This window comes from Grampus griseus (genome assembly GCF_964374135.1).
Source record: "Grampus griseus genome assembly, chromosome: 7".
NCBI lineage: Eukaryota > Metazoa > Chordata > Mammalia > Artiodactyla > Delphinidae > Grampus > Grampus griseus.
Genome location: NC_139001.1, coordinates 26,887,436 through 26,900,838, shown reverse-complemented (window position 1 = coordinate 26,900,838; position 13,403 = coordinate 26,887,436). Strand labels below are relative to the sequence as shown.

General features: G+C 35.4%; 1 protein-coding gene across 5 annotated transcripts in view; it reads left to right on the top strand.

The window, feature by feature from the left end:
* The window catches only part of UNC80 (unc-80 homolog, NALCN channel complex subunit), a gene marked incomplete at both ends in the record, with an annotated part of 239,244 nt that overhangs the window by 82,397 nt on the left and 143,444 nt on the right, over positions 1–13,403 (top strand). For all 5 annotated transcript variants that reach the window (XM_082658570.1, XM_082658568.1, XM_082658567.1 and 2 more), the window contains one exon: positions 2,291–2,463. In XM_082658570.1, coding sequence (XP_082514696.1) covers positions 2,291–2,463 — 173 coding nt within the window. The remainder of the gene's footprint in view (positions 1–2,290; positions 2,464–13,403) is intronic.

Here is a 13,403-nt window from a genome sequence, read left to right as displayed (position 1 = left end):
GACTTCTGTGGTATAAGTATTCTCCAGTCTGTGAGTCACCCACCCAGCGATTCTGGGATTTGATTTTGCTGTGATTGCGCTCCTCTTATCGTCTCATTGTGGTTTCTCCTTTGTCTTTGGATGTGGGGTACCTTTTTTGGTGAGTTCCAGTGTCTTCCTGTTGATGATTGTCCAGCAGCTTGTTGTGATTCTGGTGTTCTCACAAGAGGGAGTGAGAGCACGTCTTTCTACTCCGCCATCTTGGTTCAAGCCCCATGCCATAATTTTTTATCTTGTGGTAATAAAGTCCAAAGGTATCTTTTCCCCAAGCTTGAACTGCTTCCAAAGGATGTGTTTTCTAAAAGAACAGGTGCTCACCTCTTTCCACTAGTACATACTTTCATGGTAAACCAAGCTCATAATTGTAAATATCGCCCTTTTATTTACAAAGAATGCAAGTTATTAAAGTGGTACATCCAACTCTGGATCTGATTTTTAAATGCAAATTTGTGAACATTAGTGTTTATTAATAGGAACAGATTATTCACCATACATCTGCAACCACCAATCATGACCTGCTTGCGTATAGGGCACCTTAGTTGAGAGCAAAGGCTGCGTGGGGCCACTTTTTTTGTGTTGAGGCAGCAAGTGGGAAAGTGGGGCAGTGGGTGGGAGGTATCAAGGTATTTTTGACAAAAGAGGTGAGAAAGCCATTTCCTGTAATGGGATCTGTGACTTAGTGAGGACCTAGAGTTGGCAACATCGCAAATGGTGTCAGCACACATTAAGCCAAGCACTAAATCAGGGGGTATATTCTTAGGTGCTGAAAGTACATTTCAGAGTTATGGGAAGTAATTTGGGCTTGGTGTTTAAAACTATGTTCAATATTATAGCATTATATAAGATAAACTAAATATTATATATATATATATACATATATATGTGTATATATATACATATATATGTGCGTGTGTGTGTATATATATATATATATATATATATATATATATATATGTACTAGAAGCTATAGAAAAGCTATGAGATACTTAGGTTTTTAAAAACGTACATGGGGTTAAAAGAAATGAAAAAAATGCTTTGTATTATTCTTCCTTAATGTGTGATCCTTAGACTTTCTGTATTAAAATCATGTGGCATGTTTGTTAAAAATATACATAGCCTGCAGACCTATGGAATCCATATCTCTAGCGATGAGATCTGATAGTTTGCATTTTAAGAAGCTCTAGACCGATTCTCATTCGTATGCAGTTTAACTATGGAAAAATAAGTGAGGATGAGTCAGTGGTTCCTAAACCTCTGACCACCGTGTGGGGTCAGGCTGGCTGCATCCTTATCATCTGTGAGGCTTTACAAAGCACACATTCTTACACTCCTCTTTCAGAGACTCTGGTTCTGAACTTCTGAATAAGATTCAAACACTGCTCAGGTAATTCTGATGCACAGGCTGGTTGGAAATCCTGGCATTAAATGACCAACCTCTCAAGTCCTTTACAACTCTAATAATCAGTGATTCTTTGCATTGTAATTAAGATATCAAGATACTGTCTTTGATATCAGTTTTTTGTAACAGATCTGAAATTGCACAGTGATTTTGCATCTTCCATAAAAACAGAAGTTAGTTACAGGCAGAATCATCTTAAATAATCCTCTTAGCAGTATTAGAGAAGAGACCTGAAAGCAAAATGATCAGACCCTATATTTATCTATTTTTTTAATTTTTAATTTTTAAAATTTATTGCTGCATAGTTGATTTACAGTGTTGTGTTAATTTCTGCTAAACAGCAAAGTGATTCATATATATATATACATTCATACATATATATACATATATATATATACATACATATATATATGTACATTGTTTTTCACATTCATTTCCATTATAGTTTATCACAGGATATTGAATATAGTTCCCTGTGCTATACAGTAGGACCTTGTTGTTTATCCATTCTATATATAATAGTTTGCATCTGCTAATCCCTAACTCCCAATCCATCCCTCCCTCACCCACCCCTCCCCCTTGGCAACCACAAGTCTGTTCTCTATGGATCAGACCCTATATTAAAATAGTTATATAAGACCCCTTATTAACATATGCTATGTGTCATCAGATTCCTAAAAGTCAAGGTGTCCAAATCAAGCATTAGATAGAGAGGAGGGAAGTGTAGTTCAGGAAAAGGTTCTTAGGCCAACACTATAGAAAATGCATTGTTGAAACTTCAAAGCTCTTTTTTATTCTACAACCATTACACTCTCTCTCCTTCATTCCTTCAACATGGGAAAACCCCTACAGGTTGCCACAGTTTTGATGACCATCTGTCTTCCAACCAAGATGGCGGAAAAAGCAAAAACGTGGTGAATCTTGGAGCAATCCGACAAGGCATGAAGCGCTTTCAGTTTCTGTTAAACTGCTGTGAGCCAGGGACAATTCCTGATGCATCGATCTTGGCAGCCGCCTTGGATCTTGTAAGTTGTTGGAAGAATTTTCTCACCCTGTATCCTATTCCAGTTAATTCTACTAATGGAGGAAAGCATGAATCCCTACTCCAAAGCCTAACTATGGGGTTACATTTTTGGTCTTTTTTTTTTCTCTCAGCATTAGTGACAAGAGGAGGGGAAAAGGTAGTAAGGTGAAAGAAGAAAAGAAAGGGGAAAAAATCTTAGTAAATATATTCTGTACAGCATCATGATTAACAGTATATGAGGATTCGGGAATGAGACTGCCTGGGTTAAAATCACTCTGACATTTATTAGCTAAACCCTGTAAAATGAGATTAAGACTAATAATAATATTATGCCTACCTCCTAGGGTTAGTGTGAGGATTAAATGAGATATTAGATGTAAAGTCCTCATCATAATGCCTGAAATATAGCAGTTGCTCAATAAAGTAGGTCATTATTATTATTACATTATTAGTCATGTCTGTCATGTATTAGTCCTTTAAACTCTGTCTTGATTTAATTGCATATTAATTGAGTGAAAATATGAAGCAAGGATCAATTGAAATTAATTGCACAGAAGCACCTTGAACATTGTGTAGCCTTATACACATGTAAGAGATTCAAGAGTATAATGTGGATCTTGTTTAGAAAGTATTTTTGTCAAATAAACGAGACCCAGGTATGAGTTTTGAACACAATCTTTCAATTTCCTTTATTTATCTTCTGGTTTAATAAATCCTTCATATGCTATATAAATACTGGGTACAAAATTCCAAGTAAATATCAAGAAGTAAAAGTTTTCTGTATTCACGTTTTAAGAAGAAAAACTAAAATAGACATTTTTACAACAAAAACCCTTTAGCCTGCCTACAAATGATCCCTTTTTATAACACATGAATATGTAACCACTGGCCACTCATATTTTATCTTGGAAAATAGTCCAAACCATTTAATATAATTCATGACATTTTTCTGTGACATTAATAGCTTTTGCTCTCACGATATTTAGTGACCAGCAAGGTATGTAGCTTCACTTAAGCTGAAAATGCAAATACCACTGTAATCACCCAGAATGATGACCTGTGGTTATTTAAGATTTTTCAGTCAGTTTCTGATTCCTGGACATTGGTCTTTGAAAGTATTTTTTTTAATTCCAAAGTGTTTAATGTGTACTGATATATGCTATCATGACTGTAAAATGTAGAAAGTCACAGGTCTCCAGGAGCGCTGAGGCAGGTGGCAATCAAACAATTAAAGAACAATGAGATGCCTGTCTAAAGCAAGAGAGCTGACAAGGCAGAGAGCCAATTTCTTGTTTTCTAAGTGGGAGAGAGGAAACCAGCCTGTCACTCTTTTGAGTCATGCATGGTTCTTCTTAATCACCAACTGGCCAGGGTTCAAAGCCAGGAAAGGATAGAGCCAGATTAGAACAGACCTTATATTTGGTACAATACCATGTTGACTCTCTCATTAAAAAATTATGTGAGATCACTATAGGAACTTTAAAATGTGAAATATAAGCAATTCTGTATTTTAAACCTGATAGTTTAAATGTGATTAAGAAAGTGAAGATGACACAAACTAGTTGAACAATGGTTAAATACACAATAACTATGGTGCATTAGAACTTTATGGGTAGTTTATGCTACAGTGTTCCAGATGTACTATTATGTCCATCTTTGTTTCAATCCTAAAGTCACAGATACTTTGGAAAATTTTTAGACAAGTGAGACATCAAATTTCTCCAGCAACTGTCTGAGTGTAAGGAAAATGATAATAATGAATCATGTTACTTCAACTTACTGTTGAAAGAGAAAGATAGAGGCACGGCTGCCCATACAAATTGGACAATGATAGGATAATAGCATTTGGACGACTGTCAGTAAAATAAGCACCTGATGACAGAGAGAATGGATTGTCCTTCCCTCTTCTGGAAAGCCTCAGCCCCACACCCACAACTCTTTCAGAGATCCTGAGTGAAGTCTCCACATGAATGCATATCACATACTGGACTCCAAGCCACTCTTTTCATTCACGCATTTTCCACATGAGAGAACAAAAGCCCCAAGAGCTAAGGTGACTTTGCTCAAGGTCATATAAGCCAGTTGAAGTGAAAACTGGGCTCAGAGAAGAACCTTCTGATTCTATTCAGGACTCTTTTGGCAATACCGTATACTTTCTCTGTAAAAAAAAAAAAAAAAAAAAAAAAAAAAAGTTATTTAGGTAAATCGGAAAGAGTGTCTCTTGATACACTGAAAATGTACTTAAATATATATGGTCTCCATAATAAGGAAGAGGCAAATGATTTCTAATGGTCCAAAAGTAATTGAATCATTTTTTTAAAAAAAGGTCATGTGAATACATGATGAATTTATAATAGGAACATATAGGAGATTTTCAACTTTAAAGATTCACACTACACATTCACCCACTAAACCAGTGATTCTTAACATTTTGGAGACATAAACTCTTTAAGAACTGAATGAAAGCTATGGAGAGCTATGGAGAGAATTACACTGACAGACAAAATTCAGCCTGTAATATCAGAAGGTTCATGAACTCCCCCAAAACCCACCCATGAAACAAAAAATGGGAAGAACACAATCTCAATATATTATCATTGGCAAAGAGAGACTCTTTAATAAAGTAGTTGGAATGATTTTATTATCATTGATGGTGTAAAAACAGAAGGAATAACTGCTTCCTACATAAAAAGCTTTTAAGCTTTATAAGATATGTGGTCATGGGAGAAACAGGAGGCTTGTCACAAAGAGAGTGATACATTTGAAAGTTTAAAAAATAATCCCAGTCAAGGGCTTTCCCTGATGGCACAGTGGTTAAGAATCCTCCTGCCAATTCAGGGGACATGGGTTTGAGCCCTGGTCCAGGAAGATCCCACATGCCCTGGAACAACTAAGCCCGTTCACCACAACTACTGAGCCTGTGCTCTAGAGCCTGCAAGCCACAACTACTGAAGCCCGTGCACCTAGAGCCTGTGTTCTGCAACAAGGGAAGCTACCGCAATGAGAAGCCCGTGCACTGCAACAAAAAGTAGCTCCTGCTTGCTGCAACTAGAGAAAGCCCACATGCAGCAATGAAGACCCAAAACAGCCAAAAATAAATAAATAAATATATTTTAAAGTAATAAATAAAATCGTGTTATCAATAGGTTCTTTAAAAAAAATAATCCCAATCAAACAAATTAATACTGGCTTCTGAATGGAGATTATAAAAGTATTCATCAATATTCTTCTTAAAATAATCAGTCTCTTGGATGCTGGAATTTCATTCCCTCTCATCAGATGGTTCCATACCTATATGATTTCCAACTGCTATAATGCTTAGAGTTTTCAAGGAGATTTATTTCATGGCTGAATTCCAGAAAACATTTAAAATTTATTTTACTTCCTCCAAATAAGACTATGGCCAGGTAGTTACCAGATCACTAGATTCTCCTTCCTTCCCTTTCTGTTGGACCAACTCTGGCCCTGCTTGACCTTCTCAATCTTATTAATCTCATGGCAATAAATAAAATAAAGGAGGTTTGATACTTATAAGTGGTGTCTTGAAGCTTCAAAGTAAAGAAGCATTTTCTGATCACTATAGATGTCCAGTGATGAAGTAGATACATTGAGAAGTAATTAGCTCTTTGTCACTACACTGGACTCAATGGGGAAGTACAGGGAGACTCAAGAAGGGGGTGGTTAGTATGAGTTTCTTTCATATCTGAGAATCTTTGATTCTAGGTCAAGGCCAAGGAGTGTCCAGAGGTCAGAATCAGTCACGGTTTAAAGGAAACAGAGACAGAATCTAGGTAGACCTGGTTGGTTGAAAAAAAAGGGATAGGTGGTGATGGTGGTGGTGGTACTCATGGTGGTGGTAATGTTGGTGGTGATGGTAGTCATGGTGGTGGTGTGGTGGTGGCGGTAGTGGTGAGAGAGGTGGTGGTAGAAGATAACAAAAGTAACATTTTCATTGTATGTCATAGTTAATGAAGCACCTTCACATTCATTGTCTTATTTGTTGATATAAGAGGAAAGGGTTAAGCCAGGACATGGTCCCCAAATGAGGGTACATTCAACTTCAGTTTCTCAGGTATAGAAAAGTGAAGGAATTGAAGTCACTGGTGAATACTGGCAAGAGAACTGAGAGGAAGGAAAATATAGCTGCATGTCCAATATGTTTGAATCATAGTAACATCCTGTTTTTACCATCATTGTGCAAGTGTGGCAATTGCAGTTGTTCATACCTGTCTCTTTGGGTTAGGAGACCCTTGAGATTACTCTAACATTCACAAGTTGTCTTCTATTAAATGTATTATTAACTTTTGTATCCTCTGTGTTTGGTTTCACTTAATATCTGATCTCATCTGCTTCCTGACTTTCAGAAATGCTTCACTTCTAAATATGTTCTAGAATGAATTTGGGAGTGTTCCTCCCTCTGCAATTTTTTGGTAGAGTTTGAGAAGGATCAGTGTTAGCTCTTCTCTAAATGTTTGATAGAATTCATCTGTGAAGCCATCTGATCCTGGACTTTTGTTTGTTGGAAGATTTTAATTACAGTTTCAATTTCATTATTTGTGATAGATCTGTTTATGTTTTCTAATTCTTCCTGGTTCAGTCTGGGAAAATTGTACCTTTCCAAGAATTTGTCCATTTCTTCGTGGTTGTCCACTTTATTGGCATATAGTTATTTGTAGTAGTCTTTTATAATCCTTTGTATTTCTGTGGTGTCAGTTGTGATTTCTCCTTTTTCATTTCTAATTTTATTGATTTGTATCCTCTCCCTTTTTTTCTTGATGAGTCTGGCTAAGGGTTTATCAATTTTGTTTATCTTCTCAAAGAACCAGATTTTAGTTTTATGGATCTTTGCTATTGTTTTCTTCATTTCTCTTTCATTAATTTCTGCTCTGATTTTTATGATTTCTTTCCTTCTACTGAATTTGGGTTTTTTTGTTCTTTCTCTAGTTGCTTTAGCTGTAAGTTTAGATTCTTTATTTGAGATTTTTCTTGTTTCTTGAGGTGAGATTGAAATGTTATAAACTTCCCTCTTAGAACTGCTTTTGTTGCATCCCATAGGTTTTGGGTCATCCTGTTTTCATTGTCATTTGTTTCTATGTATTTTTTTATTTCTACTTTGATTTCTTCAGTGATCTCTTGGATATTTAGTAGCACAGTGTTTAACCTCCATGTATCTGTGTTTTTTACAGTTTTTTTTTCCTGTAATTGATTTCCAATCTCATAGTGTTGTGGTCAGAAACGATGCTTGATATGATTGCAATTTTCTTAAATTTTCCAAGGTTTGATTTGTGACCCAAGATGTGATCTATCCTGGAGAATGTTCCATGTGCACTTGAGCAGAAAGTGTATTGTGCCACTTTCCAGTGGCATGTCCTATAAATATCAATTAAATCTATCTGGTCTATTGTGTCATTTAAAGACTGTGTTTCCTTATTTATTTTCTGTTTGGATGATCTATCCATTGGTGTAAGTGGGGTGTTAAAGTCCCCTACTATTATTGTGTTACTGTTGATTTCCCCTTTCATTGTTGTTAGCATTTGCCTTATGTATTGAGGTGCTCCTATGTTGGGTGCATAAACATTTATAATTGTTATATCTTCTTCTTTGATTGATCCCTTGATCATTATGTAGTGCCCTTCCTTATCTCTTGTAACAGTCTTTAGTTTAAAGTCTATTTTATCTGATATGAGTATTGCTATTCCAGCTTTCTTTTGATTTCCATTTGCATGAAATATCTTTTTCCATCAATTCACCTTCAATCTGTATGTATCCCTAGGTCTGAAGAGGTTCTCTTGTAGACAGCATATATATGGGTCTTAGTTTTGTATCCATTCAGCCAGTCTGTGTCTTTTGGTTGTGCCATTTAATCCATTCACATTCAAGGTTATTATCAACATGTATGTTCCTATTACCTTTTTCTTAATTGTTTTGGGTTTGTTTTTCTGGATCTTTTTCTTCTCTTGTGTTTCCTGCCTAGAGAAGTTTCTTTAGCATTTGTTGTAAAGCTGGTTTGGTGGTGCTGAATTCTCTTATCTTTTGCTTCTCTGAAAAGCTTTTGATTTCTCTGTTAAATCTGAATGAGATCCTTGCTGGGTAGAGTAATCTTGATTGTAGGCCACCATCACCCTGATACCAAAGCCAGAAAAAGATATCACAAAAAAAGGAAATTATAGATCAATATCACTGATGAACATACATGCAAAAATCCTGAACAAAATACTAGCTAACAGAATCTAACAACATATTAAAAGGATCATACACCATGATCAAGTGGGGTTTATCCCAGGGATGCAAGGATTCTTCAATATATGCAAATCAATCTATGTGATAAACCATATTAACAAATTAAGGAATAAAGAACATATGATCAGCTCAATAGATGCCAAAAAAGCTTTTGACAAAATTCAACATTCATTTATGATAAAAACTCTCCAGAAAATGGGCGTAGAGGGAACGTACCTCAACATAATAAAGGCCATATATGACAAACCCACAACAAACGTCATACCCATCGGTGAAAAATTGAAAGCATTTCCACTAAGATCAGAAATAAGACAAGGATGTCCACTCTCGCCACTCTTACTCAACATAGTTTTGGAAGTCCTAGACATGGCAATCAGAGAAGAAAAAAAAATAAAGGAATACAAATTGGAAAAGAAGAAGTAAAACTGTCACTGTTTGCAGATGACATGATACTATACATAGAAAATACTAAAGCTGCCACCAGAAAACTACTAGAACTAATCAATTAATTTGGTAAGGTTGCAGGATACAAAATTAATGCACAGAAATATCTGGCATTCCTATACACCACCAACAAAAGATCAGAAAGAGAGATTAAGGAAACAATCCCATTCACCATCGTAACAAAAAGAATAAAATACCTAGGAATAAACCTGCCTAAGGAGGCGAAAGACTGTACTCAGAAAACTGTAAGACACTGATGAAAGAAATCAAAGATGACATAAACAGATGGAGAAACAAACCATGTTCTTGTATTGGAAGAACCAGTATTGTGAAAATGACTATACTACCCAAAGCAATCTACAGATTCAAGGCAATACCTATCAAACTACCAATGGCATTCTTCACAGAAATAGAACAAAAAATTTTACAATTCGTATGGAAACACAAAAGACCCCAAATAGCCTGAGAAAACCATAATTCAAAAAGAGACATGTGGGCTTCCCTGGTGGCGCAGTGGTTGAGAGTCCGCCTGCCGATGCAGGGGACACAGGTTCGTGCCCTGGTCTGGGAAGATCCCACATGCCGGGGAGCGGCTGGGCTCGTGAGTCATGGCTGCTGAGCCTGCGCGTCCAGAGCCTGTGCTCCACAACGGGAGAGACCACAACAGTGAGAGGCCCACGTACCGGAAAAAAAGAGACGTACTCAATGTTCATTGCAGCACTGTATACAATAGCCAGGCCATGGAAGCAACCTAAATGTCCATCAACATGAATGGATAAAGAAGATGTGGCACATATATACAATGGAATATTACTCAGTCATAAAAAGAAATGAAATTGAGTTATTTGTAGTGAGGTGGATGGACATAGAGTCTGTCATACAGAGTGAAGTAAGTCAGAAAGAGAAAAACAAATACCATATGCTAACGCATATATATGGAATCTAAAAAAAAAAAGGTAGATGAACGTAGTGGCAGGGCAGGAGTAAAGACGTAGACATAGAGAATGGACTTGAGGTCACGGGGAGGGGGAAGGGTAAGCTGGGATGGAGTGAGAGAGTAACATTGACATATATACACTACCAACTGTAAAATAGATGGCTAGTGCGAAGCAGCTGCATCGCATAGGGAGATCAGCTTAGTGCTTTGTGACCACCTAGAGGGTGGGATAGGGAGAGTGGGAGGGAGACGCAAAAGGGAGGGGATGTGGGGATATATGTATACATATAGCTGATTCACTTTGTTATACAGCAGAAACTAACACAACACTGTAAAGCAATTATATTCCAATAAAGATATTTTAAAAATTATATTCTATATGTTTTCCAGTGCATTTGTGGTTTTAGTCATATACATATATGTGTGTGTATAAATATAGAGAGATAGAAATACGAATATAGAAATATATATAGATGTAGATATAAATGATACCGATGGATAGATTGGTGACAGATAGATAGATATAGATGTCAGATAGATATGCAGATGCAGATATAGTTACAGATATACAGATTTATACATAGGCATAGATTCTACCATTTCATCAGATAGCATTTGGGAGAGGAGGGGAAAATGAATGTCTTCAGTTCATCATCACTTTCCAGTCCTTCACTTTCTCCCATCTCTCTTTTATTGTTTGCTTTTGTTGGATGTCGCATTCATTTTTTTAAGTGCAGCTTAAATACAGTGTTTACATTATGATGTAATTTTATTTCGGAACAGTTTTCATTGTTTCGTTGCCTTCATCATAGAATTTATATGTGATTGTTTTCAAGTTTCCAATTTTCTTCAGAATTAAAAAGTATTATTAAATGAAAGAAGTACTAGAAGTGTCAATGTTCAAAGTCTTGCCAATCTGAAGGTTTTTGTTTTAAACAGTCCTCTTGTCATTATTGCTATGACTACAAAGGGATAATTGGATCCGTTTTTAGTCCAGCACAGCTCCTCCTCACACTCGTCCTCTTTAGTGTAAATTTAATAAATGCAACGGTAAGGTATTTTTAAAAAGATATGTTTTATAAAGGACTCATTTTATCTTTGGGTTCATATAATCTACAAGCACAAAAATAGTTCAAATAAAAGGCACTTCTGTCTATTTTATGTATATTTCAGGTGAAATTATCTATCCTTTTATACCCAGTTGAATATATAACATGTACAGACATAGTGATTTCTAATTTACTGGTAATTTATTAGCATAAATAACACATAATGTCAGTTTGCTTTAGGAACAGTTTCATGAATATAAGAGAGTCAATGGGATCATAGTTTTCTCCTTAGTCTGTGGATAGAGAAAACCTAATTCATGTTAAATTATAATAGAGTCATAAATAGATAGTTTTAGGAGGACTGGTTATATAATTTTTATCCAAATTGGGACACTTTTGAGAGTGAAATGGAGTGCTATCAATAATTACACCAGTTAGATATAAACTAGAACTCTTGAGGAAAATGAAACATTTGGTTACCATATAGTCATACTTTCAGGTTCACTGCAACACATGTAATCCACATTGGGGTTTACCATCATAAAACTACTTGGTGATGAATAGATATTAGCTTTTTTCAAGGAATTAGGAATATATGCAGACTAGGAACTATCAAAGCAAAATAATATTGTGTCCTCTTTTGAATCATAAGGAAAGTTGAAATAATCCAGTAATAACCAAAACTAAATGGTCAAATTATTCACTTTATTCTAGTGGTATTCCTATACTGAATGTTTGAAAACATTCTATGAAATGTAACATAAAAAGGATGTATATCATGAATATGTAGAGTTTAAAGAAAAAATTTGAATGTCACATATCCACCACATATCTTAAAAAATAGGACGTTTCCACTTTCTTTAAAGTCCCCTGTATCTCCTTCCCTAATTACTCACCCCTACCTCCTAGAAGACACTGCTGTCTTAAACTTTGTTTTAATCTTCCCTGTGCTTGCTTTATTTTACCACATGAGCTTGTATCCCTAGAGAATATATCATTTTGTTTTGTTTCCTTACGCTGTATGTTAATGAAATTTTTAATGTAATTTAATTTATAAAAATTTTCTTTAGTGGCTAGCATTTTTATGTCTTTTCAAAGAAATCCCAAGGTAGTAATAAATACATATTAAATTTTCCTCTAAAAATTTTAAAGTCTGCATTTCACATTTAGGTCTTTAACTAGAATTTATTGTGTGTATAAAACAGGATTTTTTTTCTTTCTTTTCTTTTCATATGAAAAAAATTATTCTAGCATAATATATTGATTAATTCATACTTTATTATCTGATGTGCAACAACCATCTTAATCATGTGTCAGGTTTCTATGCATGCATGGGTGTAAGTCTGAGGTTTTTTTCTGTTGCATTCCATGTGTGCTCTGAGTTAATCTACTCTGTCTTAATAGCTTGAACTTTGAACATCACCTAGGTTGTTCTTGGTTCCTTACTCTTCCATGTGAATTTTATAATTAGCTTGTCAGTTTCTATGAAAATATTTTAATTTATTCTTGGAATTACATTGAGTCCACAGATAAATTTAGATATAATTAAAATTCAAATTGAAATTCAGATCTGAATTGATAATTCAAAAGTTCTATTTCTTTGAGTACATTTAAGTAATTTTAATCTTTTTAGCAATTTGTCAGTTTTACCTGCATTTTCATATTTGTTGGATTAAAATTGATCATAACATTTTCTTATTAGTTTTTGATCTTTGCAGCATCTGTAATTATTTTTTCTGTTTTTATTCCTAAAATTATTTCCTTTTCTTTTCTTGATTAGGCTTGCCAGATATTTGTCAATTTCATTAGTCTTTTTTAATGGTACAGTAGAGATTCTCTCTATTGTATCTCGTTCTCTAATTCATTAATTCCTGCCCTTATTATTGTTTTTATTGAAGGATAGTTGATTTACAATGTTGTGGTAGTTTTAGGTGTACAGCAAAGTGATTCAGTTATAAATACACATATACGTATAATATTCTTTTTCAGATTCTTTTCCCTTATAGGTTATTACAATATTGAGTATATCCTGCCCTTATTTTTATTCTTTCCTCCTTCTTGCTTTGAATTCATTGTATTATTTTTTAATTATTATTATTTTTTTGCGGTACGCGGGCCTCTCACTGCTGTGGCCTCTCCCGTTGCGGAGCACAGGCTCCAGATGCACAGGCTCAGTGGCCATGGCTCATAGGCCCAGCCACTCCGTGGCATGTGGGATCTTCCCGGACCGGGGCACGAACCCGTGTCCCCTGCATCGGCAGGTGGACTCTC